The sequence below is a fragment of the Phoenix dactylifera genome, chromosome 12 (assembly GCF_051530095.1).
Source record: "Phoenix dactylifera cultivar Ajwa chromosome 12, Ajwa_hap1_PhDact_Kaust_v1.1, whole genome shotgun sequence".
Classification (NCBI taxonomy): domain Eukaryota; kingdom Viridiplantae; phylum Streptophyta; class Magnoliopsida; order Arecales; family Arecaceae; genus Phoenix; species Phoenix dactylifera.
In genome coordinates this window covers 30,674,725-30,699,211 of record NC_143201.1, presented here as the reverse complement: position 1 = coordinate 30,699,211, position 24,487 = coordinate 30,674,725, and the positions used below count along the sequence as shown (strand labels likewise).

The window sequence follows — 24,487 nt, the reverse complement described above, 5'->3', positions numbered from 1 at the left end:
GAACAAGCCTTAAAGCTAACTCAGAATATTTAAAAGTAGCATGGTTACTATTGACTGTTGTGCTTTCTTCGTACAAATCGCTCTTGCCTATTCTTCTTCTACTTCTTCTTCTCGTTAATGCTGATTATCGTATTTTTAATTTCTGCAACTCTAAAGGAAATATTTGTAATCCGCAATCTATCATGCATGGAGTTCTCTAATGGCAATTAAACTAGACAGGGAAAGGGCTCATGGCACTGTTGGGGCTCCTTAGAAGTTGTCCTTCAGTAGTTTGAATTTTGTGACGAGGATTAAATGGATTAAAAGATTCATTATCCAGCCTTCTCCTTCTTAACGAATAGATCCCCCGCGGCTCAATTTACTTCTACAATGGGGTGGTGGTAAGGGTGTCCTTTATCCCCATATTTATTCATGCTTTGCTTTACGGTGCTGACGCTTAGACTTGTTTGAGCAAAGCTCTTATTGCATCTAGATTTCAATCACTTACTCTTAAAGCGCCTTTTTACAACTCCCATTAATTTTAAGATATCATAATTTATTTTCAGTGAACATCTTGGGACTTGTCTGCTTTTTTTTTTTTGAAAAATTGATGCCTGAAAAAATAATTTTTGCATATTTGTTTAACCATAAAAAATGATATATTTCAGAATAGCTTATATTTAGTTAAACATCTACGTTCTTGAAAAAAATATATAAAATATCTGCTATCTCTTTAATAAAGAAAAAAAAATTACTCTATTTTATTTAAAAGCTTAAGAGTACTTTGGAAAAAAAAAATATCCAATTTTCAGCACTATAGAAATTAGACTTTTCTATTTTTCACATGAATTTTTTTTTTCTATAAAATATAAAAATCTAATTTCCATAAAAAAAACTATTTTATATCTCTTTCCTTTGAAAATTCTAACCAAACATAAAACATTTCTTCATTGACCACACTTTTCCTCTTTTTCTCCCTATGAATCATAAAATGTTGTACCAACCTGAACCGAGCAGTACAGGACATACTATACTGTACTGATTCGATACTGATATATAGTACAGATGGTGTACCAATACTCAATATATAAAAAAAGCCTTCACGGATCAAACAAATTCTTAAAAAAATGTATGCAAGCTGTTCACGGGTCGTATAGTGATTTATATCTTGGTTCTCTCCTGCACCAATACTTATACAACTTTACGGTTCATACGATAGTTGCTCACTGGGTTCTTGTCTACAGCTATAGCTGACTTGTTATTACGGTACAGTGTTGTTCTTCCTTGCTTTCGTAGCATCCTCCGTATGCTTTGTTTGTAGCTATGTTGCTTGCATTGCTGTGTGGACCATCACGACGTCCTTGACTCTAGTAAGAAGAGTTCCACGACCTTTCGTTTCTCTGAAGCCAACCCCACAATCATGCATGTGCCTGATCTACGAGAGAAAGGCATAACCTGATCGATGTACTCTTCGCATCATCAAGGCATCTTGCGCAATCAGACTGCAGCTGTTCCATGTCATAGTTAGTGTTCCATGCAATATCTTACAACTCCCTTTGGTGTAGCATAGCGAAGTTGATCCGGACTGCAGCTGAGCTGATAGGACCGGATGTGGGACATAATTTCTCCATTAATAGCCTATAAATGCAAGGTTAACCGAGAAAATAAATAACAGAAAAACCGGACTCACATTCCACCACAAAAGACGCTGACAACGGACAATAATCATCAATTATTATTCCGCATCCATAACAGCTGGGTCAATGACCATAACCATTAATTCTCATCCCGCATCCATTTTATGACCCCTTATCCACCAATAATTTTTGTTAAGGACAACCTTTGCCGTTGCCGGCCACGATCATAATCATAGAAATGCAAGATGCCGCCATTTTGATTCACCAGCCTGCCTGACCTGACAAGCAAAACTTTAGACAAACTCCTTGGATTCTATTCTTACTCTGGGCTCGTGCTCGTTTGGTTCGCAGAAAAAGAAAGGAAAAAGTGTGATCAACGGAAAAATAATGAGATGCCTCTTGTTTGGTTGGAGCTTTCAAAGAAGAGAAATGGAAAAGTTGTATTTCCATGGAAATATGATTCCCACATTTCATTGAAAAGTCTTTCCCATGAGAAACATAGAAAAATCACTTTATTTTTATTTTTTTCCAAAAAGGCCCTTTAGCATTAAAGAAGCATTAAAGACCTAATTTTTATTAAGGGCATAATAGAAATTATATATAACTTTCCCAGAAAAGTGGATGATCAACCAAACATGCCAAAAGTACTTTCCTATGCATCCTCTTCCTAGAAATTTATTTCTCAGGAATCATATTCCTAGGAGAGAAAATGCTTCCCGCAAACCAAACGAGCCCTCTATGCTAAAACGCGATCGGATACAGAATATTCAATACCTCCAAACTCTTTAACTGACTACATTAGTAGTAGTCTACGACTAGAATTTACCTCAGTACATAAGCAGACAGTACAGATTTCAACTTGCAAGCATCCAAATGCCAGCAGGAAAACAACACCAAACAACAGGCCTGTAAAAGCAGATTCGGCCCACGAGCCCTTGGTTACATTATGAAATAAGCAATCTTGTCATTCATTGAGGATGACAAGGAGGACGAACAAGAAAATGTAGAAGCAAATGAAATCAATGTATGTTGACCCTCAGAATGTTCATATATCCCAGCTCCCTACCATCATTCTCAACCACCTTCAGCAGTTGCCCACCACATGGTATCATGAGAGAGCGAGAGAGAGAGAGAGATGTGTATGCGCATGCACGCGTGTGGGAGATCAAAAGCATGTATAAAAGAAGAGATCAAAATCACCACATCTAATAAATGTGCATGGGAGAATAACATCTGATTCAAAATCAAGCCCCATCTGGAACCTTCAAGAAAGACATACACTTACTGGTGCTATATGAAAGAATAAATGCTACATCTCCATAGATTCTGCTAGAACCCGCAGACCAATACATTCATAGTTCAAAAACTTGAGTCACTTTCTAAACCGGGGTCCCTTGTTCTTTCTACCATTATCTCTCCCATCCCATGCACTGCCCCAGAAAAACAAAGACATCCAGAAAAGAACAGCTAAGAAAATCCGTAACTTATCCTGGATCCTTGAGAGCGTTGCTTGCAGACCTGTCCAAGATGGCTATAACTTGTATCAAAGAATCATCAATTATCATGCATCGTAATAGAAGATGAAAGGAAAGATCATTAGCGCAATGTCAACTGAAATATATTAACTACACATGCATTTAAGTTCCTAAAATCCTCTAAGTCTCCTCAACTATATTTTAAAAGCTTCAGCTTTCTATTCTGATCATCGCAGTTCCCTTCAAAGTAATTGGAAATAGTGTGTGCCTTGCAATCTTGATGTAATTGGCGCCTTCTTATCAGATAAATCAATCAGATCATCTACATATATCACCAAGGGACATTAAAACACTACATGCCCTTCGTTTCTTCATGTAGATGTAACAACTCAAAAGCCAGAGCTACCTATGGTGTCACATGTGTTGACTAGAAATTCTCCCTAGCAATATAAATTATAGTTGTCTTTGACATGTGAGTTCCTGCAACGGATGAAACACCGAAACTCCATGCTGGCTCAAGCTTTGGGTCCTTCATTATTTAATAAAATCCAACCATGCCTTCAATTTTAGCACTAAATTTGCCCTTTACCTGCCATAGTATTCCAGCATGCCCGTGAAGCAATCGTGTGCTAATCTAGAACATTAAGGAAGTTCGGGCAACTATATTATAAAGCTTGTTATGTTGCTCCCCTTTTTTTTATGCGTGTACGTGTGTGCGCAGGGGGTGGGTGTATGTCTGTGGGGGGTGGGGGGGTGGGGGGCAGGCGGTGGGGTGGAACCCCAATTTTTTTTGTGTCTGTGTGTTTTGAAGATTTGAATTGCAACAAAGACATAACTATGGAGATCGAAGTGATCAACACAGAAAGTGTTAACGGCAGTGATGTTGTGATGCTTTACTCACAGTTGCTGGAAGGGCTGCAGAAAAAAATGGATTAAGTTAAATTGTTTGATCACCTTTTATGCACAATGACAACCCCAAATTTGAACAATGTCCTTCAGTTACTCAAAAAGTCAAAAGCGATGAATAACTAAAATAGGCATCCTGGTATCATGTTGCAATACTGAGAAAAAAGCCTCTCTCACAAGTTCACTGGGAAGCACAGCAAACTACAAAGAGAAGGGACTTCAATCATAAAGTTTATAATTTAGCAGCATTATTTACAGACTATGCAAATGACATAGGCTCTAGTTACAAAACAGGTTAAATATTACAGTCTATAGCTGAAGAATGCATATACAATTACCAGAAATCATGAAAGCCTCAGTGATGGAGTTATTCTTCATTATTCATTTGACGATAAAAGAACATAAAAAGAACTTTTGTCCACAAGGTTTCTTGTGAAATAAATTGGTTTGGGCAGATTAGCTACCAGATCATAACAATCAAAAAAGTAATAATCCAACAGCCCGATAGAAGAAAGACACAGGCACAAGTCATTTCCATCTTCAAGGCAAAATGGAAAGGACTGGAATAAATTAAATTGATGCACATTACAAGCATATAAAGAGGTTTCAATACAAAAGATTATGATATGTATAAGGACACGGATTATGTAGTCCCTTGGATCATCATGCTACTTGCATATCAAATCACGTGGAAGTCCATTATCTATAATAAATTAACTATATGGCTTCTAAATTACTTATAATTTATAAATAATAACTATGAAGTTGTCAAACTAACAAGCATGTTATCCGAGTTAATGGAGTTAACAATAAGAGCAAATTTTCATACTTACAACCATCTGCTAAAATCTTTTCCTTGAGCTTTCCTAAACATTCTAACAGAAAAGATAATTCAACTCATAGGTAGCTTTTAATGTCTTGAATAGGCGGAGACATCAACTAGATATAACTGATTCAATCTAACCTCTTCTATGATTTACGACTAGATCCGAATCTTAAGAACAATGATTAGAAAAATATTGCAGAAAATTGAGAGATGGACATGAACTTACCGTCCAAAAAATATGATTGATCAGGAAAGATGAGAAATGATACTCGTGATAACATGACATGATTTGCAATTGGAGGGAAAGAGAGAAAAAGATAGAGAGTACACGAAGAGAGGCACATCAAAAGACAAGAAATCAATGAAAGAACATAAAAAATTTTAATCAGTAATAGAGTTTTTTAATAGTTAAAAATTGCTATAGGATAGTTGCATGAAAAGAGTGCAAGGAACAGTTTAATCCTACATGAATAATAGCAGGGCCCCAGATTAAGTACAGAAAGGATATCTTACTTATAAAACAATCTCCAGTAATCAATTGTCCAGACATATTTAGGAAAATATTTTGGAGACTATTGGGTCAATCTATTGTACATCATTGCTGGATTGAATCCTTAAATAACTTCATATTTGTACACTAATCAACAAGTTTTGCTCGATCATAGCAAAGATCCAGCCATACAAGTGTCAATAACACTGAATAGTTATTCTGTTCCAAATTGAGATTTGGTTCAAAATCCCCCAAAGACCTTGAATTAATGACAAATATCAGTAAGGAGGCTCCTACCTAAAGTTTCTGCCTAGATCTTTTCTAATAGTTGATAGTTACTAAACATATTATGGCACTACTCCAATAAGAGTTCAAGTTTCAAACCTCCGCTTTATTATGGATTTGAGAGAGTTGTTGAATCTTCCTCTATAGTAATTATCAAAGTCAACGACCCCAATCTTAGTCTTTCAGAGCCATGCTTTCTCAAAAATGCCTAGAGTGAACTATTTTCAAAAGTTAAGCTTTTTTAATCCATATTGAGTCTTTGATTACAATCCATGACAATTTGTGATCCATTTTGGGCATGGATCTAGTTGAGTTTAATATCCATTACATAACATTCTGTCTGAGCCATTAGGGTTGGTCCAGGTCCATCTGGTTGCATAAATATGCAAAAAATGATATGCATTAATTTCTTGAATGTGAAATCTAGTACCTGATATTTGAAATGATAACACTGAAACCTTTTACAAGAATATGATCATAGTCAATGACAGTCATATACAGTCAATCATTAGTTATAATCAACTAAGACCAAATGCAAAACCAATATTTTAAGTCTCACTCCTGAATCCATACCAATACCTTGCTAATATGCTATGGTACGCCTCCATACCTATACCTATCATCCGTTGGGACAGGCAGAGGACTAAGCCTATTGGGTTGATATGATATGCCTCCCATACCATACTTAAAACAATGCATGAAACAAAAATTTAAATATTGATAATTTCATCTTCCCTAGACTGGCACCTAGCTTAATTTACTTACATAACTTCCATCACAACACCTAGAAATGTACCCCCTAAGGGATAAGCCACGCCAAATTCTACTATACCATCCCTCATTTACTTAGAGAGTTCAAGGTAGTAACTTACATCAAAATACCTAGAAATGCACTCCTTCAATGATAATGAAAAAAAATTCTATTATCAACATCTCTCATTTACTTAGTGAGTTCAAATGCCTTTCTTTGGGGATCGGCATTTAGCTAAATGCCTTTATTCTTTGTGGGGAATCTTTCACATTTACCACCAACTAAATCAGCAAGACACCTCCGGAACCTAAAAATCGGCCCTTGGTAGGGTTCTTCAGCCATCTATAGGTGTTATAAAAAAACCGTCCCACTTAACTTGAGAAAAAAAATTTCCCTTCTCACCCCCTTGACCAATATGGTTCGATATTCCCTGATCTAGCCAGACATTTTTTTGTGATAGATTATTTTTTCTAGCCGAGCAAGTACAGGATGCATAACCATTCAATAAATTGAGTCAATTTGATATATCTAAACCATAAGACTGTTTCAGCTTTTGCGTAGAATATGAATCCCGTGAACTGCTTCAGCCAAATGGGCACAGATGGCCGAGAACAAATCTCACTAAGTTGACAATTTTGTTGGTTGGCCAACTTATGAGTATACCGGAGAACCCTTCTGAGTTTTTCAATTGAATGGGCAACTTTCCCTAAATCTTTGAACTGAACGGATGAGTAGAAGTATTGAAGGTAAGATTTTAGGAATGCCTTTGTTTTGCAAACATATCAAGTGAAAGAGGTGAGGATGGACCTTGATGCAATGGTAAGGTTGCGCTAGATGTGACAGGTCTGAAACATGAAAACAGTCTAACTGCACATATAGATGGCTCTTCTCAAGCCCCACAATGATGGGAGCCTCATGCACTGGACTGTCCTGTTTTTATCAGGTAAAAGAGGAAAAGAGTCAAATGCCACTGTAGAGGTTCCAAGATAAGAATTTCTGTTCGACCTAGGCATTACAATGAGTTTCTTCTTCCATCCTGATTTTAGCAACTTATGAAGAGGTAGCAAGACAAGGGCGATCAAATTCCTGACCGGGAAGCAAGGTCCAGTGAGGCCCTAAGTTTATCATTAAAAAATCAAGGAAATAGTGTCTTCGCTGGTTCACCCAAATATAAGTTTTGGCTGAGGACGAAGGTTGTTCCATCATTTCCGCTGTTTAGAAAATAACAGAAAGAGCTTCCGGGTGCTTAATCAACCACTAAGCGGATCCAGAGTCCAGACGCTACGAAAGATGTTTCTAAGGAAGCACATACTAAATCAGCGATACGATACTGTCCTATCAACAAATAAACCGATCGCTTCCAGAGATAGGGCTTAAAGAAACGAAAACTTTTGAAACAAATTCCATTATCGGGTCTTTTAAGAAAAACCAAGCAGATTTCATCAATTCAGAGTGTGTCACAAGGCTTTTAGAAATTATAAGCATAACCACTAAAAGAACAAGAATTGTAAATCTTAAGATACCCCGACCCAAACTTGACCCCTACCACAATAACTCAAATTAGAACCTAAGTGCACTCCTAATACGCTTTCCAAACCGAAAAATAGGACTCCTGTCAAACCCAGATTATAAGTGAATGGACTTCAACGCATATAAATGACAGCCTTTTGTGTTTGTTGAATTTTATCATAAAACGGTTAGAGCAACTTCTGGCCGCAGCAAGCATCGCGCTCGCCATATAAAACGCTCAACAAGTTTTTATATATATATATATTATTCGTGGAAAATACAAAGAAAAAAGAGGGGGGCGAATCCCAGAGGAGGAACCGAGAGAAAGAAGTAGAACTCTTGACGATGACACGCAGAGCTTCTTTCTCGTGATTGAACAGGAAATCACCATCCCCCTAATAAACCGCGCAGTTAGGAATTCTTAGGGAAAGCATCATCTCTCTAATAAAGAGAATATGAAGGAAGGAAAAGAGAAGGCAAATTCATGCAGCCATGGGGCATTCCCATCCAAAGGGTAGGGGTGAGGGGGAGGGTAGAGATACGAACCGGCGAAGGAGCTTGGATCCTCTCCAAAAGGAGGCTCTCCAGGGCCGGAACCCGAACCGGTGGCGCCGTGGCACAGACGGTGATGGGATAGCCGGTCTGCTGGTCTACATAGGGGCGAGCGACCGCGGAGACGAAGGAAAGGGGAGAGCGCAGTAGGGTAACCCCCGGAACCCCAGGGGGAGGGGAGAGACGAAGGAAAAGGAGGAGGAGGGAAGCCATCACGGGTCCAGGAAGGGTAGAGAAGGAACGCCGAGCCTGAGGCTGAGGACAGGAGAAAGGAGGAGGAGCAAGGAGCCATATGTGCGGTCAAAAATTGGTTTCCGTTCGCTGACACGGTCCGCGGCTCTTAAACCCCGAGGCACCTCGCCCATCTCCCTCAAACGTGTGGCGGTGACTGATGACCCAATGAGCCGGGGCCCGTCTGCAGCCCGGGTAAAGCACTAACCCGTTTAGATTGTCTCAAATTCGGTTAGATTATCTGTTTATTAAAATGAACAATTTTAGATCTGAATTTTTATACCGTCTACTAAATAAATCGGTACAAGTTGATAAATGTTTGATTTATCGAGATGACCCTCATCTGGTCCCTCCTGGACTCTGCGGAGTTCGCTTTCAGATATTGGATGCACGGTAGCCAGGCCGTGGAGCAAATTTTACTTTGTCCCGTCCACGCTGTCGAGCCAGGGATGCACCTACATTCGCTTGATACAAGTATCCAGATATACCAAAAGAAAAAAAATGCACCAAAAAATAATAAAATTATATCTATATGTTAATATAATCTATGTAGAAAATAACTAGTTCAACAAGACGAATACCATTCTTCTTCCTCGAGATTGCATGTACTTCATACACCAAGCCTCATATAGAGAACCCATCCCGTTGATATCAAAAGAAACTTTGAAACAAAAATATATCTTTTCGAGGTCTGTTGTCTATACATCAAAATCTACTGAATTTTCATATCTACATATTTTAAAGTATATGATCAACGATGTAAATTTCTAATTTATGTGCTTGCCGACATAGTTTGGCACATTAACACTATCACATTCGTCGACATTTGTACCTATCAATATATAGATAGAAGGTTTCTAAAATACTTGATTTTTGATTTCTTGATAGTTTTGTTGATATAGATTATATCAAATGATGTAGAATTTTAATTTAAAATGTCCAATATTGATGTTGAATTGGTAGAATTGGAATCTCAATCCTTTAAGTAGAGTAGATAAATTATATATATATATATATATATATATATATATATAGAGAGAGAGAGAGAGAGAGAGAGAGAGAGAGAGAGAGAGATCTGGCCTAATATGTGGAAATATTTTCGCAAACAATTGTGGTATGTGAAATAAATGCCGCGTTGAGAAGGATTGTACGGAAAATTTCATAGTGTAGACTGTGTAGTCTATTATTCTCAAGTCAAGCATCACTTGGCCATACATTTTAAACTCAACCCTATATCAAACGTAAGAAAAAGTAGTAAAATATAACTGATGAATGATGGTAGATAGCGGATAATTTATAAATGATGAATGAGCCACCATCCCACAAAAAAAAAAAAAAAAAAATACAAGAATGAAATGGACATTATATCTTAACATGCTATAGACTACAAAGCATTTGTCGTATCTTGTGACGTAACGTAAGAGAACTTTCACTTTGAAAAAAATGATATAAATATTGTTGCAACAACGTGATGTCTGATACTTTATCAAAATCGAAATTTATGATAAATCACCTTGAGATAATTTAGTCATATTGTGATTTTAAAGACAACACGTAAGCTACTTGCATACGTGATAAATATGCTCACGGAAACTAGTAGGTGAATGCTTGGTTTGCTGCTCTACACGTGACTCAGATGTTGACATCTTACTATTTTTGGAGGATATTTTCTGTTCAAGCTATATCAATCGTGATTTGTTGGTGGCACAAATCTACAAAGTCTTTTGTGATAACATGCAACATATATCTATTACTACATATTAGATAGATTGATGTGCATGTAACGTGCTAGAGCACGTGACATAATTATAGGTTGTACCCGGTGGAAGGCTGCCACTACTTTTACACCATACTTCCAGCTTACGTTGCAAAATTTTTTACCCAACAAGTGGGATAGAGGATGCTAGCCTAAGTAAAAATAGAGTTTCGGCCCGAGGCCCAGCCCGTGATCAACTATACATCCAATTTACTGGATTCCCGGTGATCCCCGTGTTGGCTGGCCACAGCCACCGCTTGGGAAGATCCATCGTATCAGGGGGAAATCGACACATTTCTAGACACATCTGTCCGTAATTCCACGGTGCTAATCCTGCCCCATATGCGAGTATGCGAGATTTTTTATTAATTATTACTGCTCCTATTATCCTATATCAAATGTTCCATCTGCCCCCTTCCCGATTAGTGACGGTAAAGTGTAAGCCAACATCAGGTGGCTGATCAGCGACGGGTGCAGTGTGGATCTTATGGAGGATTCCTAGATGAGCACTCTCTCGGTGAGACTATAGCCGACTACGGTTAACGTTGAGGTCGTAAGTGGTTTGCCGGTTTGTGATCTCCTATGCTCGGATGGGACTGGGTGGAACTCTAGCTGGACTGATCATCTATTTGGATAGTATCTTACAGAGAGAGTGCATTCTCTGGTGGTTCTCGGATATATTGCTCCGGATGTGAGGGTCTAGAGCACTTCTTGCAGTTCGAGAGCCAATGCCAAGGATATCTATGACCTGTTCCAGAGTGAGTAAAGTCATAGGCTAGATCGTGCCTGGATTTGAAGATTTGGTCTTCATCCGAGAGTTGTATTATTTTTGTGGAAGGTGACTTGGAGATGCCTACTAACAAGGGCCATCATGAGCAGGCGAGGACTGAGTATTCCACCGATCTACCTTAGGTGTGAGGCGGAGGAGCCCGTAAAATTGTGTGTTATTCCAGTGTGATCGAATAGTGAGGGTATGGAGGTTGTATCTAGTTTCTTTACGTAGGCTCTCAAAAGGTGAGCTGGTACACTTTAGACTTGGTATTTGTCCATCAAGGCAACTTATGTTGCTTACCACATTTGACTGGCTAGAAATGTTTGGTTGCTTGGGGAGAGTAGTTCAACACCTAGGCTCGTCATAGAAAGAGCTCGAGTACATGCTGCGAAGATTATCTATGCCGGTCCATTGAACGGTTCTTTGATAACTCAGGGCACCTGGGACTCTTCTTCTACTGATGCAGTATCTCGGTATACTTCATCGGGAGCCCCCCACCTTCGAGTTTCCTCAAGGTCAACTTTGATATATGTGTTTTGAACGGTGATAGGAGGAGCGGTGCAGGTTTCGTAATCAGAGACTTGGACTCTTCAGTAATGGCAGCTGAAGAGAGCCAGATTTTTGATATCTCAATCTTTGGGATGGAGCTGAGAGCTGCTTGAGCCAGCCTCTGTTATGTTTGGTGTGTGCTGCAGGCCAATGCCATTCTACTTGAAGGTGACTTAGCCACTGTGATCGGTTGAATTCGAAAGTATCCTGGCGTTGTCAATGGCCACCACCTCCTGCTTCGAAATATCTGAGACAAGGCTAGTAATGACAAATTGCAATCATTGTCTTCAGGGTGAAGCGGAGTTCTTTAGAGGGGTGAAAAGGAGGTGTTTTTGGACGCTTCGGATCTTATTGTATTTTTTTTTTTAATACATATCCCTATCAGGCTGGTGGGAGTCATTGTGTAGCAAATAAAAAAAAAAGAAAAAAAAAAAGAAAAGAAAGGCAGCAACGGATCGCAGCAGCCCCTGTTTTCTTGTCATATTCTTTAAATATATCTGAATTCCGATCGAGTCCAACGATGAGGCCACAGCCCGTCTTTCCGCTCGAAGCCAAGCTGCTTGCCCTCGATTCTTCCCTCGCCGGATTCTGTCATCAGCTCCTGCGATCTCGTCTCTCTTTCGCATTATTATCGGATTGATGGATAACTTTCTTTTCTTTCTTTCTTTCTTTCTTTCTTTGTCCTTCCCTTTCTCGTCAGAGCAAAGCAAAAAAAATCTTTCCGCTGCGGGTCTTCTCAACTCCCATCTCCTCTTCGCTCCTTCTTCCTTCTCTTTTTTCTGTTCTTTCACTTCGTTTTTCTTTTTCTGGTGCTTTGTTTTGTTTCCTCTCAAGAACGCAAGCGGACATTGTTTTAGTTTAGGGGCAAGGGCGTGATTCTTTTGTTCCCTTTCTTGAAATAAAAAGCGAAGAAATTCTTTCGCGGGATTCCGTCCGATCCCAACCAGGGCCGGGCGGCCTCCAATGAGCGTGGAGGGATAATAAGCGCAGGGAGACTAATGGAGACCAGAAAGGTCGGCAAGTATGAGGTCTGCCGGACTATCGGGGAGGGCACCTTCGCCAAGGTCAAATTCGCCATCAACACCGAAACCGGAGAGAGCGTCGCCATGAAGGTCCTCGCCAAGGCCACCATCCTCAAGCACAAGATGGTCCATCAGTTATGCCTTTTCTTCTTCCCCTTCTCCTTCTCCTTCTTCTTCCGTTTTTTCGTGCTCACCGAATTTGACAAGACCCCGCCTGAATTATTGCTTCCTCTTCTAATTATGTCCTGCCGCCTCCATTCTTTTGACTCATAATTCTAGGACGGGAAAGATCTTTAGATTGCGCGGAGAAAAACATGAGCATTTGCTGCCCTTTTTCTCGAGTATCGGTTGTTCCCCATGATTTTGTTCAGGGAAGGGAATTGATGAAAACAGTCCACTGTTTTTCCAACTCAGTAGATAGAAGTCTCCCTTGAAGCCCAAAACATCATGATCTCATTTCAAAGCTTGTTCATTAAATTCCAAAAATTCTTAAACTAAGTGAGCCAGAGGAGGAGGGAAAAAAGGAAAAATACTGTTGTGGTTGAAATTTGGCCTGAGGGTGACCAAGCCGGACGAAGCAAGGAGAAACAATACAAAGCAATTCAAAACACTCAGAAACTGCTAACTTAACCATCGGAGGGCCTTCGCCGGAATCCCCAGCCAAGGCTTTGTGCAGGTACATCCGAGCGCAGGAGGTAGCTCCCTTTCTCCGTCCCGGCCGGCGGCTTCTGAGCTTCGTCCGGCATGGTCACCCTCAGGCCAAATTTCAACCACAACAAATACAATAGGTGCAGGACCGGGATAAAGATATGCAATCCACAGTCGATTACTTAGAATCATCACATTGTTGACTTATTTCAAACGAACATAGGTTTTGGAAATCTAAATCGGCCAAGACTTTGAAAAGGATGAACAACGTTCATCTGCTTTCGTTTTAATTTCTGTTTTCAGTGGCTCAACGCAGGATTCGAGATTGGATGATTAAGGTGGATGATCAACATCAATTTGACAGTGCGTTAAAGAGAGAAAAAGAAAAAAAATCCCTCAAAGGTTTTTGGGAAACGTTGACATTCTCCTGAGCTTGGTGCTGGCACTTTCCTTGTTTATGTTTTATTTTTCTTTTTTATTTTAAGAAATATTCCCCATTATCGTCATTCAGCAAATTTTGGTTCTCTTTTCTTATTCCAGGCTTGTTCCAACGTTAATGTGTTCACATGCATCCAATGTATTAGACCACAAGCCTCTGAGAACACAACCTAAATTGCTAGCAGACAACACGGCAGGAACTTTCAGCTAACCCTGCATAGTGATGATGGCAGATGATTTTGTATGCCATGTAGTCTATTGCAGCACAGAGTTCTAGAAATAATAGAGAGATGCTAAAAACGATTAGAAACAAGTGTAGCAGATAATTTCATGTAAGGCATGATCATCTCTCAATTTAGACTTCTTCACACAACATGTAATTAATGGCTATTCTGTATTCTCAATTTAGTCTATTCTATCAGTTATTTATTTTTGTAATTAATGGCTATTCTGTTGGTTCCAGGGAGTTGGACTTCTTCACACAACATGTGGGACCCCAAACTATGTTGCTCCTGAGGTATTTTCAAGTACATTGTTCTTGCAAATCCGTTAATTAGATTGGCTGCATTGATTATATATGGCTCTATTTTTCTTTGATAGTTTACACATATCTGTGTCAAGATATCTTGTTTAACTTGGGCAAACATTCTTTTGTCAGATGTTAAGTGTAGCATAGTGTTTTCATGGCAAGATGATTCTTAAAACAAATATGTTATTCTGGGAAAACTAAATGATTCAATATTTTTAAACAATAGATAACAGATTTTGGAACATTCTGAAAGTAATCTTAACTGTGCATGAATTTCGTTCTAGCCAACTCATTCCCTTATATAATTGAAACCAGTCTTTTGAGAGGTGGTTGTGGTATAAGAGCAGTCAAGGGACTGCATGGAGCTTATATGGTATACAGACCCACATATACGGGGGCATATGTGGTTAGTTTTTTTTAAAAATAAAATAAATATTATTATATATAAGAAATAACAAGAATAACAGGAATACCTTGGAGCAATATTAATAACTACAACAACTAACAATTAATGCTTACTACTTGATAACTGGTACAATAATTATAACATAATTAACATATTAACATTCTTAATACATGTACATAGGCCACCAAGAACACAGCTGCCTTATCCATCAGCTTGAAACCGCTACATCTGCATGAACCCACATAGGAGTGGCCTGCATGTGTCCCCATAGTGCTGAGAAGCTGCATATGCAACAGGGACTGCATCTAGAAATGCGACCACATGTATTACATTTTAAAACCTTGACCTAAATATGCCCAATTTTTATTATGCAGCAAGGGTGCATGCGTGCACGCTCCTTATGCATTTGTATGTTCCATTGTATTTATATTCCATGTGTTAGATAATTGGGATAGACGCATAAAGACGTCCCCCGATATATTTCACTATAATATATTCCATGGCACTCATGTAATGGAATACTCATATACATGGTTCACCAAACCTGTACCGAGTACAGTATGGGCTCGTACCATGTCGTGCCGGAGTGTACTGAAACAGGGAGAGGGCGGTGGAGAGGGAGGGGGAGAGAGAGAGAGAGAGAGAGCAGGGGGAGAGAGGGATGAAGGGAAGAGAGAGAGAGAGAGAGAGAGAGAGAGAGAGGGAGGGAGAGAGCCCCCTAATCCTAACCCTAACTCTAGGGGGTCGGGGCGGAGGGGGGGGAGCTTGAGATCATACCCGAGGATCTCCATTGAAAATCAAGTGAGGAGGCTGGGGGGCTCAAGATCGGGCGAGGAGGCATCCAAGAGGGTGATTAAGCGAGGCGACTGTGCGCATGAGGGGTGGTGGGGAGGGATTTTTTTAAAGTGCCGAACCATCTAGACCTCTTGCACCGTTCCGGTTCTTGACTGATTTGGTATGGTCCGAACTGCCCAGTTTGGCTAAACTTGACATACATGTATATATTTATCCATGTTTGTATGTATGTGAGATATTAGTAGGTTACTGCATTATATGAAAATAACGACAAGCATTAACCTGACAATTTAGAGTCACTTCTGTGGATCTCAATCATCTCTTACTACTTCCTCTAAAGCATTCTCAGGTCATTCACTCAGCTTTTTGACCCATCAACTTGGATTTGAGATCCTGTCTTTGCTGGGGCTTTCACTTATTACGTACATGGATAAGCCATTCCAAAATCTACTTTCTCACTTAATGTTTGTTACTGCAACTCTGAACCTTTGTTTAATGTCTTCACTTTTAACTTATTCGCTCTTAATTTTATCAAATTCTAATGTGGCTTTGTTCAGATTTAAAGGCTACAATAAATTTTTCTGCGGCAAATATTGCTTTAGAATAGGATATTCTAAATTATCTTTTACCCTTCAAATTTTATCTCTGAAGATTATGGTATAATTGCATACAGAAGTAGATCTGATTTCTGATCTAGAAAATAGAACTCTGCTATGCAAGCCAGATAATAGTCAAGTTACGGGGGAAAAGGAATAAGAGAAGAGGAAGTAGAAGAATAACAATGAGGAAATAAAGTAGAAGAGGCGGAGAGGGGAGAAAAGATGGCCTGAGGCCTCTTGTTTCTTCAAGAAAATTGATCCTCCTAAACAGAAAATAATGACTGAAAAAAGAATAAGAAACATGCCGAAAATACCTAATGCATCAAATCCTTTCAAGAACCAAATCCTGGCTATGCTGGTTTTATGGTTGTAGGTGCTTGTTAGTATGCAATATCTTGAATCATACCATAAAGATAGTTTTCTAACTATTATCTGAAATTATCCTTTTAGTCTCAATGTCCTGAAATAACGTACAGGCTGCCCTAAATAGGAATGCTTGGTGATTTAGAAAGGCAACACCACAGTTGGAAAAAAGGCTTGATGGTTCATTCATTTGGTCTCAATGCCTATTGTGTAATAACTAAGAGCCGTATCTCCACCTACTGTCTGGCTTAGATCTCACTGGAGGGATCCTATAACCTGCGATGCATATGAGATATGAGACTGCTTAAACAAATACCAAACATATAATCTGATCTTGGATTTCTGCTGCAATTGTGCATACGCTAATAATAAACAATATGTTGAAAATACTTATTGCCATATTTGTTCAGGACTTTCCATCAGCTTCTTATCAGGTTTCGTTTGATTCTCTGAGTCTTGTTATATGTATCTAATTTTAACTGTTAAATTTGAGGAATGGTTACTTTTACTTTTGAAGTAATTTTGCCAAGTTATTTGCCATACACTGGTATAAAAACAAGCAGCTGGGCTTCTAGGAACTCCAGCAACAAGGTTTTGATGGTTCCGCAGCAGATACATGGTCATGTGGAGTCATCCTATATGTTTTAATGGCTGGATATCTTCCTTTTGACAAGACTGATTTTCCAACCTTGTATAGAAAAGTAAGTTCCTTACCCCAAAGTCACTTCATCAGGGGCCTGCATCATGTATCCTAACTTTGTATTTTATGCTTGACAGGGGATCACTGACATTCTTGTCAGCGAACATTTTTATAAGTATGATTTCAGGGAATACATTTTCTCAAGCAACAAACATACTGTCATTAAATCTGCAGTCCATCCATGAAGATGCCCTTCCAATTCCTTATGAGCAAGGAAATAATGTTACCGTCTTGTGGCCTTTGACTTGGATAATTGCACTATGGTGTTAGAGATCATTCTTTTGCCTACGTGCATGCTCGTTGAATTACATATGCATTTCTATAGTGTCTACTAAGTATATAAACTATGTGTATAGGTCTAGGATTAGGATATTCTGAAATGCTTTCATCATTATATCAAAGGCATCGAGAGTTAAGATCTTAACTGGAGAATGTTGAAGGGCGTCTTATATAAAAAGGGGATTATTCAAATTCAGGATGACAATTCCAATGTAAATTCAAAAAGTCATTACTTTACAAAATCTTCTTTATTTAAGATGTAACTATTTTAGATGCTTTAATTGGGTGGACAGTTTGACTAGATAATCATAACTAAATCTAATTGAAATGATTAAACTAAAATAATGGAAAGTTGGGAACTGATTTCATCTAAACTTCTGAGATTTTTGTCAAGTAATTAGACAAAGTGTTGGACGTTTGTAACAATTCAGAACAAGCCATAGTAAGATTGGGAAAATGAGAATTTTTTGATAAAAACTTAGATTGATTTGATAACTTTCATTATTTTGGAGAAATATGTCACGACAGAGTTAGCTATATTCAGAAAATCAGTACTTCAATCCTTAGTATGTTGCTTCAATCCTTAATATGTCACATGCTTTCTGTCTCTGCTTAGATAGTTTAATAAATTTATATCGAGGAGTGAGATAGGAGCAAGAGTACAGGAGCTACTGGGTTGGGTCCAGGTTTTAGTACACCTGGACCTAGACCTCTTGGAGTTTTGGGTCTAAGTTTTGTTTCATGCCTATTTGAAGGACTGGATCAGGTCTTAACTCGAGCAATAAAAATATCATAAGACCCATCTGGTTTTCAGGCCGGTTCAAGTATGTTAAGACCTGTGTCTGACCTAATAGTCTGAGCAATTAGTCAAGTTAAAACTATCCATGCTTTGAGAATCTTATTAATGTAACATCCAATTATGTGCTGCAAAAGTTAAAACATGATCAACAAGCATTTGATAGTTACCCATATAACAATGATTGAGGAAAAACATAAAATATACACTTGATCTAAAGTCAAGTTCAAACACCAAACATGTCCTAACATGGGATTATTTTTATCTATCCCTTTTAAGTTATAGAACATTCATATACAAAGAGTTCAGAATTGAAGGGTATAAATAAAACTGATATTATATAAATAGTATAAATGAGGTTATTCGTCAGGACTGAATTAGGTCAGGTCTAAAAACCTTAAACCTAGACGTGACGTGAAATTTTCAATGGGTCTGACTTTGAACCCATACCCCCAACCCATTCATTGGTGTGTCATAGCGGGGTCGACGGGGACCAGGTTGGGTAACGGGTTTATGGGTTGGAGTAACAGCCCTAAGTGGAAGTGGGAGTGCCGGGGGGGGGGGGGGGGGGGGGTGGGTAAGCAAAGTTAAAGAATAATCTTGACAAAGTGAACTGGAGGAAATGCTGATTCAATTGAGTATCAAAATTCAAAGGTCATTAGAAGTGTCCTATGCTCTGACTTGTATAAAGTGATTTTATAATTGCTAATATCACCAAATATGAATTTCGCACTGAACTGACATGATCTCTGTTCCCCTAACTGCTGTATTGTTCCAGAAGCTTGCTTTCCACAATGCAGTGCAAATATTCCTGACCACTTAAAAGTTAGATTCCTTTACTTTCAATCTGCTACATTAGCTGTTTTCAGTGCTGACATATCTGATGACTTTGCAGATCAATGCAGCAGAATTTTCCTGCCCACCTTGGTTTTCTTCAGAAGTTAAATTGATGATACCAAAAATCAGTATTGGATGCTGGCTGCCATGCTTTGGGCTATGGACTGTGAGAGGTATCCGTAGATGGGCTTTTTTTATCGTATGATGATGGTTGCTAAGGAGCAGATCAGATAGGCAGATCCATTGAATGCCTGAGTACATAGACATCATTGAGCAGATGCAGGACTACCAAATGGGTAGGACGCTGCATCTAGCAAGTAAGAATATGCATTAAAATAGTTCATTGTCTAGTCTTTTAGTTGGTCATGTCATACTAAAATAATTGCAAATTGTATTGACAACTTGCTACTTGAATCCAAAGTTCCAGTACATCCCTGATATTGCAATGGATGCCCTGTGCAGTGTGATATGCAAGATGGAGCCTGATCCAGATGTCGTAACACAATGTTTTGAGTAGGTTAATTAATTTAGGTGGGGTATGCCTTTTGTAATTTTAAATTTATTCGGCATATTATAACATCACAAGGCATATATCTTTTGCACAAACAACTATTTAGGGAGGGCTTTCACAACTTCGATGAATAAGAAGCTATGCTCAACAAGTGCAGTATCATAATGAATTTAGGTATATTACATATGAACAATAGCTATTAGGTGCTTGGTTGATATTTTATAGTTACCACCATCTTATATATAATTTGTTCAACGCTTTTGTCGTTGAGTGGTGGTTTCATTTCGGAGAGTTAGCCCGACATCTTAGGCGGCTTGCTATCTGGATCCTCTCGCAGATGGTGTCCTCTAGTGGCTATGAGCGCAATTGGTCCACATTCGTCCTGATCTATGACAAATAGAGGAACCGTCTCGCACAGAAATGCCGCAACAATCTCGTCCACGTGCACTATAATTTAAGGTTGAGGCTTAAGTGCATTAAGGAGGAAGTGGAGCTGAAGTATAATGATTTGCTCCACAATGATTTTGTACAGGATGATAAGGATTCGATAATTAGTTAGCTTAAAGGCCAACAATGGAAGCAAGAGCTCGACGAGTTAGGATCGTCTCCACAAGCAGCTAGCATTATAGTGGGCGAGATTAGGGTGGATGTAGAGCAATGGACAAAACGTAACATCCCACGCTCGCATCCAACAAATCAGGTAGAGGGATCAATGGGGATCAGATGGTCACATGATTCCATATCTTAGACATCATCCCAACGATTTGATCTAGAGATACTTGGACGAGGCTGCCACACTACCCGGTCCAGCCAGTTAGGATGGCATGGTCTATCACTGCAGCGAAGCCGGTCAGAGTGGGGCAGGACAGAAAAGAAAGCAGCTACGAAGAAAGGTAAAGGCAAAGGCAAGGCCTCGTTGAAGAGAATGGAGAAGTTAGATTCAGATACCAAGGAGCTCTTATGCTTACTGTCATATAAGAGTAGCAATGATGATGCATTTGGTGGCCAGGGAGGTCAGACCACCGTGTATGGCTCACAACCCTAGGATGGGATTCGATTCATCAGAGAGTCTCAATTCACTCACGCCATGTAGGATAGAGATCATGGTGCACGATCGAGAGACCGTGAAGGTACGATTGCATATAGATGACGAGGTTCTCGAGGTCGTGGTGAATACGAGGCTGTTGTAGATGATATAGAACGTGGGGTAGAATCTCTCAACATATCAAGTTCAGAATCCTATAGGAATCCTATAGATATGGTGTCGGCTACTTTTCTTGTAGATACGGTGCTTCAGACATATCATCCTTTAGTGACTACTATCGTACACAACCTAAAGCACCTTATGAGTCGGAATTTGCTGCCAGCATATTTGGATGGGTTGCTCCACAACCGCAGTATCAGGCGGAGACTTCTCATAGAGCGACACTGTCACCCACTGCACGTATAGGGACCATCTAGATTACGAACCTTTTGTTTGGCCTGACGAGCTTACGGAAACTGAGGGCCATATGGTTCGAACATTGGGTTGAGCCTCCTACATACGAAAGCAACCCCAATATCTATGAGAGATATTGCCACTCGACGAGATTTTAGACATCGATATGTATGTTGTACTCTAAAAACATCTAATTAATTGTATCATTGTATGTTTTGTATTTTACTAATTGATTAATTCATGTTGCTTCTCCTAACGTACGAAGCCAGGATCACTAGCTCTTTTCGTTTCATTTTGGTTTCGATCTAATGCTCTGGTTTCTAAAGACCATCATTTTTTTGGTTTTATACTACTATGAATTTTTGGTCACTAGTTAACTACCTACTCGAAGATCTATGGTTATCTTTGGATTGGAATCTTGACTCCACTTATGCAAAAGTTATAGCTGGGGTAGCAAACCCAATGACAAATTTGCTAGATTTTTGTTTTCCTAAGGTAGCATTGTTTCACAGCAATGCCACGATAGCATAGAAAAATCACTCCAAAACTTCGAGAAGCATTGTTGAAAGTATACCAGATGATAAAAATCAAGGTATGCTGAACCGGCCCGTATCGGCTAGTATAGCATGTACCGTACCAGTACCGGAGCCAACCAATACGGTTCGGCCGCGGAAAACGGTTATGGCCCCAGGAGCTGGAACCGACCGGTTCCTATTGTGTACCAATGCGAACCAGTCCAGTTTGCATCAGTACCACCTAGTACCGGTGCGAGGAAAAAGAAAGAAGAGGAAGAAGAACAGGAAAGAAGAGGAAGAAGAGAGAGGAGAAGAAGAGGAAGAAGAGGAGAAGAAGAGAAAGAGGAGACTTACCAGTACTGGGCCTCGTTGGGGCGATCTTCGTCGGGGCGATCCTCGTCGGCGCTTACTCGCAGGAGAAGAGCGGAGGAGAGAGGAGAAGAAACAAGAAGGCTTAGGAAGAAGGAAATCCCGCACAGAAAACGCGTTTTGCGAGGAAAACGCGTCCACAAGAAAAATGGCGCAGGAAAACGCGTTGCGCGGTTGCGGTTTTAAGTGGAAAACGAGAGAAATGCGCGGAACACTTTTTGCGCGCGCGGGGCCACACGCCCGTGCTCTCGCGCGCGCTGTCCTTGAACCGGGTCGGTATGACCAAGTTTGGTTTAGTACGTTACCGGTACCGGTGCCCCGCGCGCCCGTGCTCTCGCACGCGCTGTCCTTGAACCGGGTCGGTATGACCAAGTTTGGTTTAGTACGTTACCGGTACCGGTGCCCACCTGTACGTCGGTACGGTCGGTATAGCGGACCTTGATAAAAACATCAAAAGGCATCAAGAAACATTAAATTAGACTTAAAATTATTCAAAAAGCAAAAAAAAATACTTTTCATTAAATTTTAAAAATTTGAAAAAATAAAAAAATAAAAAAAGCCAACCAATATGGGGCATGACATTGTTGTAGGCAATGACAGGTCGTGGTGGGATACTCATTGCAAACCTCGACAGTGGAGATAGGGAGCGATGACAACAATAGCTTCGAGAGAGGGCCATTAGTGTTTTCCTCACCGACACGGCCATTCTCAATGTGGTTGTAGCAGTTGGGATCCATCAAAGAGGGTAAGGGGTATAGGGTTTTAGGGAGCTTAATGAAAGCAATGGGGGTTATAGATAAGAGAAGAGGAGGTGAATTCATATAATTAGGTTGAGGTCGGACAGATTTGGTCCAAATCTTGGGAGGAGTCGGGTAATGGATCGGGTTACAGGGCGGGTAGGGTCAAACCCGAAGCATCCACTATCTTAAGTTAGGATTTTGTAGCTATTTGCTGGTGGTGACTTGAGGTTAACAATTTGAATTGGTCATTTGCCCAATTGTCATGCGCGCCCTTCCACCTAACAAGCTTGAGTTTCCTAGTTCATGTCTTGGATGGTGCATCCCAAGTATTTGGACCTGGGTAATTCAAAACTGAATGGGTTTCCCGAGAAAAAAAGGTTAGTAAGTGGTAAAAAGACCTGATTGAATCCTTTTCTGGGACTGTTTGACCAGAGTGCATCATAACTGTATCTTGATTGGTTAATTTATTGTTACTAAAAGCAGCTTACAAAAAGAGAAGATGATGTACTTACCATCATTGACTAGGAAAGGTTATTGTACATGCAGTTCTCCAAGAATGGCAAGCTGGAGCATATCATCTGGAGACCAACAGAAGCAGCTGCTAAATCTTCACTGCGCAGGACAACAACTTGCTGAACTACTCTAAGATCTGTTGCAAATGTAATAATTAGTGCTTGTAGCTCATCCCATGTGCATCGACGGGCCAATGTGAGAGGAACCAGTTGTTGCCGCCACCGTCATCCATATGTCAAACCAGTTTGTGAGGTATTCAGGTGTATTTATATGAGGAGCATCATTCAAATCGCTTCCTTATTCGAAATGACTTGTAGTAATTGTTGCTGGCTGTTTGTCCATAAAGAACAGATTCTTTATGTAGTTGCAGTCTGTACATATACGATAATCCGAGGTCACTAGTAATGAAGTTTTGCTGAAGATCCTTCCCATTCTTTTCTCTAAAACACATGAACGTTGAGCAGCGTGGCATGAGACTCTGCCGAACCTTGCTGTCTGCCTGGGCAGGACGTATGTCACGCATTCTGTTTTGACAGAAGTTAGTAGTTTTACGACCTTTGATGCTTGATGTGGTTATCTGAGTTTGATGTGTGCATGATCGGAACGGGCTGCTTCGATGGAATGAAAGGTGCCCTTATCTATGATCGTCTTTTTCCATGTAATCTCCTCTGCAGAAGCATTCCTGTTTCAAACATGCGCATGGCTTGTCGTCAATGGGTCAACATTCTTGTTTTGCAGCAGAAATATCTTCTTGTGTATCAGACATTCTATGTCCTCTTTGGGAAGGTTTGACCTAGGTCAGACGAAAGGGAAGACCCAAAATCTCAATAGAACTGTATTGTAAATCCGTGGGAATGCTTGAACGGACGGTTTGCATGGCTGGAGAGAATTCTCTCTTGGTCCCCATGGTGTGCTTCAATTATCTGGTCAAGTCTTAGATGGCTGGAGAGAATTTTTATTTGCTTTTCTTTTTTCTGTTTTCAAAGAGAGAATTATCTGGTCAAGTCTTAGATGGCCAAAGATAAGCGTAATTTGTTGCAAATAATGCATTGATGCCAACAATCAACCCTCCATACTTCAAATAATGCTGCAAAAATCTTTGCATTTATGCCTACCATCTTCCTTAACCTGACAAACATTTGGTAACACAAGAAAAGCAAAGAGGCCACGTGCAGGCAAACAGGCAGATACATTATTGCCTTGAATATAAAAGCAAACCTTCAAGCCAAAGGGTGATCACCTTCTCAAGGACCAGATGGAAAACATAGAAT

At 39.7% G+C, this 24,487-nt stretch overlaps 1 protein-coding gene and 2 long non-coding RNA genes across 30 annotated transcripts; 1 reads left to right on the top strand and 2 right to left on the bottom strand.

Moving 5' to 3' along the window:
* Positions 1–175: 175 nt before the first annotated feature.
* Positions 176–2,992, bottom strand: LOC148700544 (uncharacterized). The gene is made up of 2 exons (XR_015971800.2): positions 1,670–2,992; positions 176–1,575 (listed from the first exon to the last, which is right to left on the bottom strand). It is a non-coding gene; the product is annotated as an uncharacterized LOC148700544 (long non-coding RNA).
* Positions 2,993–2,995: 3 nt separating this feature from the next.
* Positions 2,996–8,544, bottom strand: LOC148700543 (uncharacterized). Its single transcript, XR_015971799.1, has 3 exons — positions 8,405–8,544; positions 3,993–4,006; positions 2,996–3,134 (listed from the first exon to the last, which is right to left on the bottom strand). It is a non-coding gene; the product is annotated as an uncharacterized LOC148700543 (long non-coding RNA).
* Positions 8,545–12,116: 3,572 nt separating this feature from the next.
* LOC103718533 (CBL-interacting serine/threonine-protein kinase 8-like) lies at positions 12,117–23,647 on the top strand. 28 transcript variants are annotated; one of them, XR_015971778.2, is made up of 9 exons: positions 12,272–12,874; positions 13,692–13,824; positions 13,929–14,163; positions 14,290–14,343; positions 17,082–17,219; positions 17,296–19,118; positions 19,189–19,447; positions 19,593–19,661; positions 23,250–23,647. XR_015971778.2 is itself a non-coding variant. In XM_088708144.2 (5 exons), the coding sequence occupies exons 1-3, from the start codon at positions 12,717–12,719 to the stop codon at positions 19,241–19,243; spliced, it is 267 nt and encodes an 88-aa protein (XP_088564270.1). In that variant the 5' UTR covers positions 12,120–12,716; the 3' UTR covers positions 19,244–19,447; positions 19,593–19,661; positions 23,250–23,647. The 28 variants fall into 28 exon arrangements, 2 of the variants coding, with proteins under 2 accessions (XP_088564270.1, XP_038986455.1); XR_015971785.2 differs by lacking the exon at positions 17,296–19,118 and having other exon boundaries at positions 12,117–12,874; positions 13,929–14,158; positions 17,103–17,219; XR_015971784.2 differs by lacking the exon at positions 17,296–19,118 and having other exon boundaries at positions 12,120–12,874; positions 13,705–13,824; positions 13,929–14,158.
* The last annotated feature ends 840 nt before the right edge of the window (positions 23,648–24,487 follow it).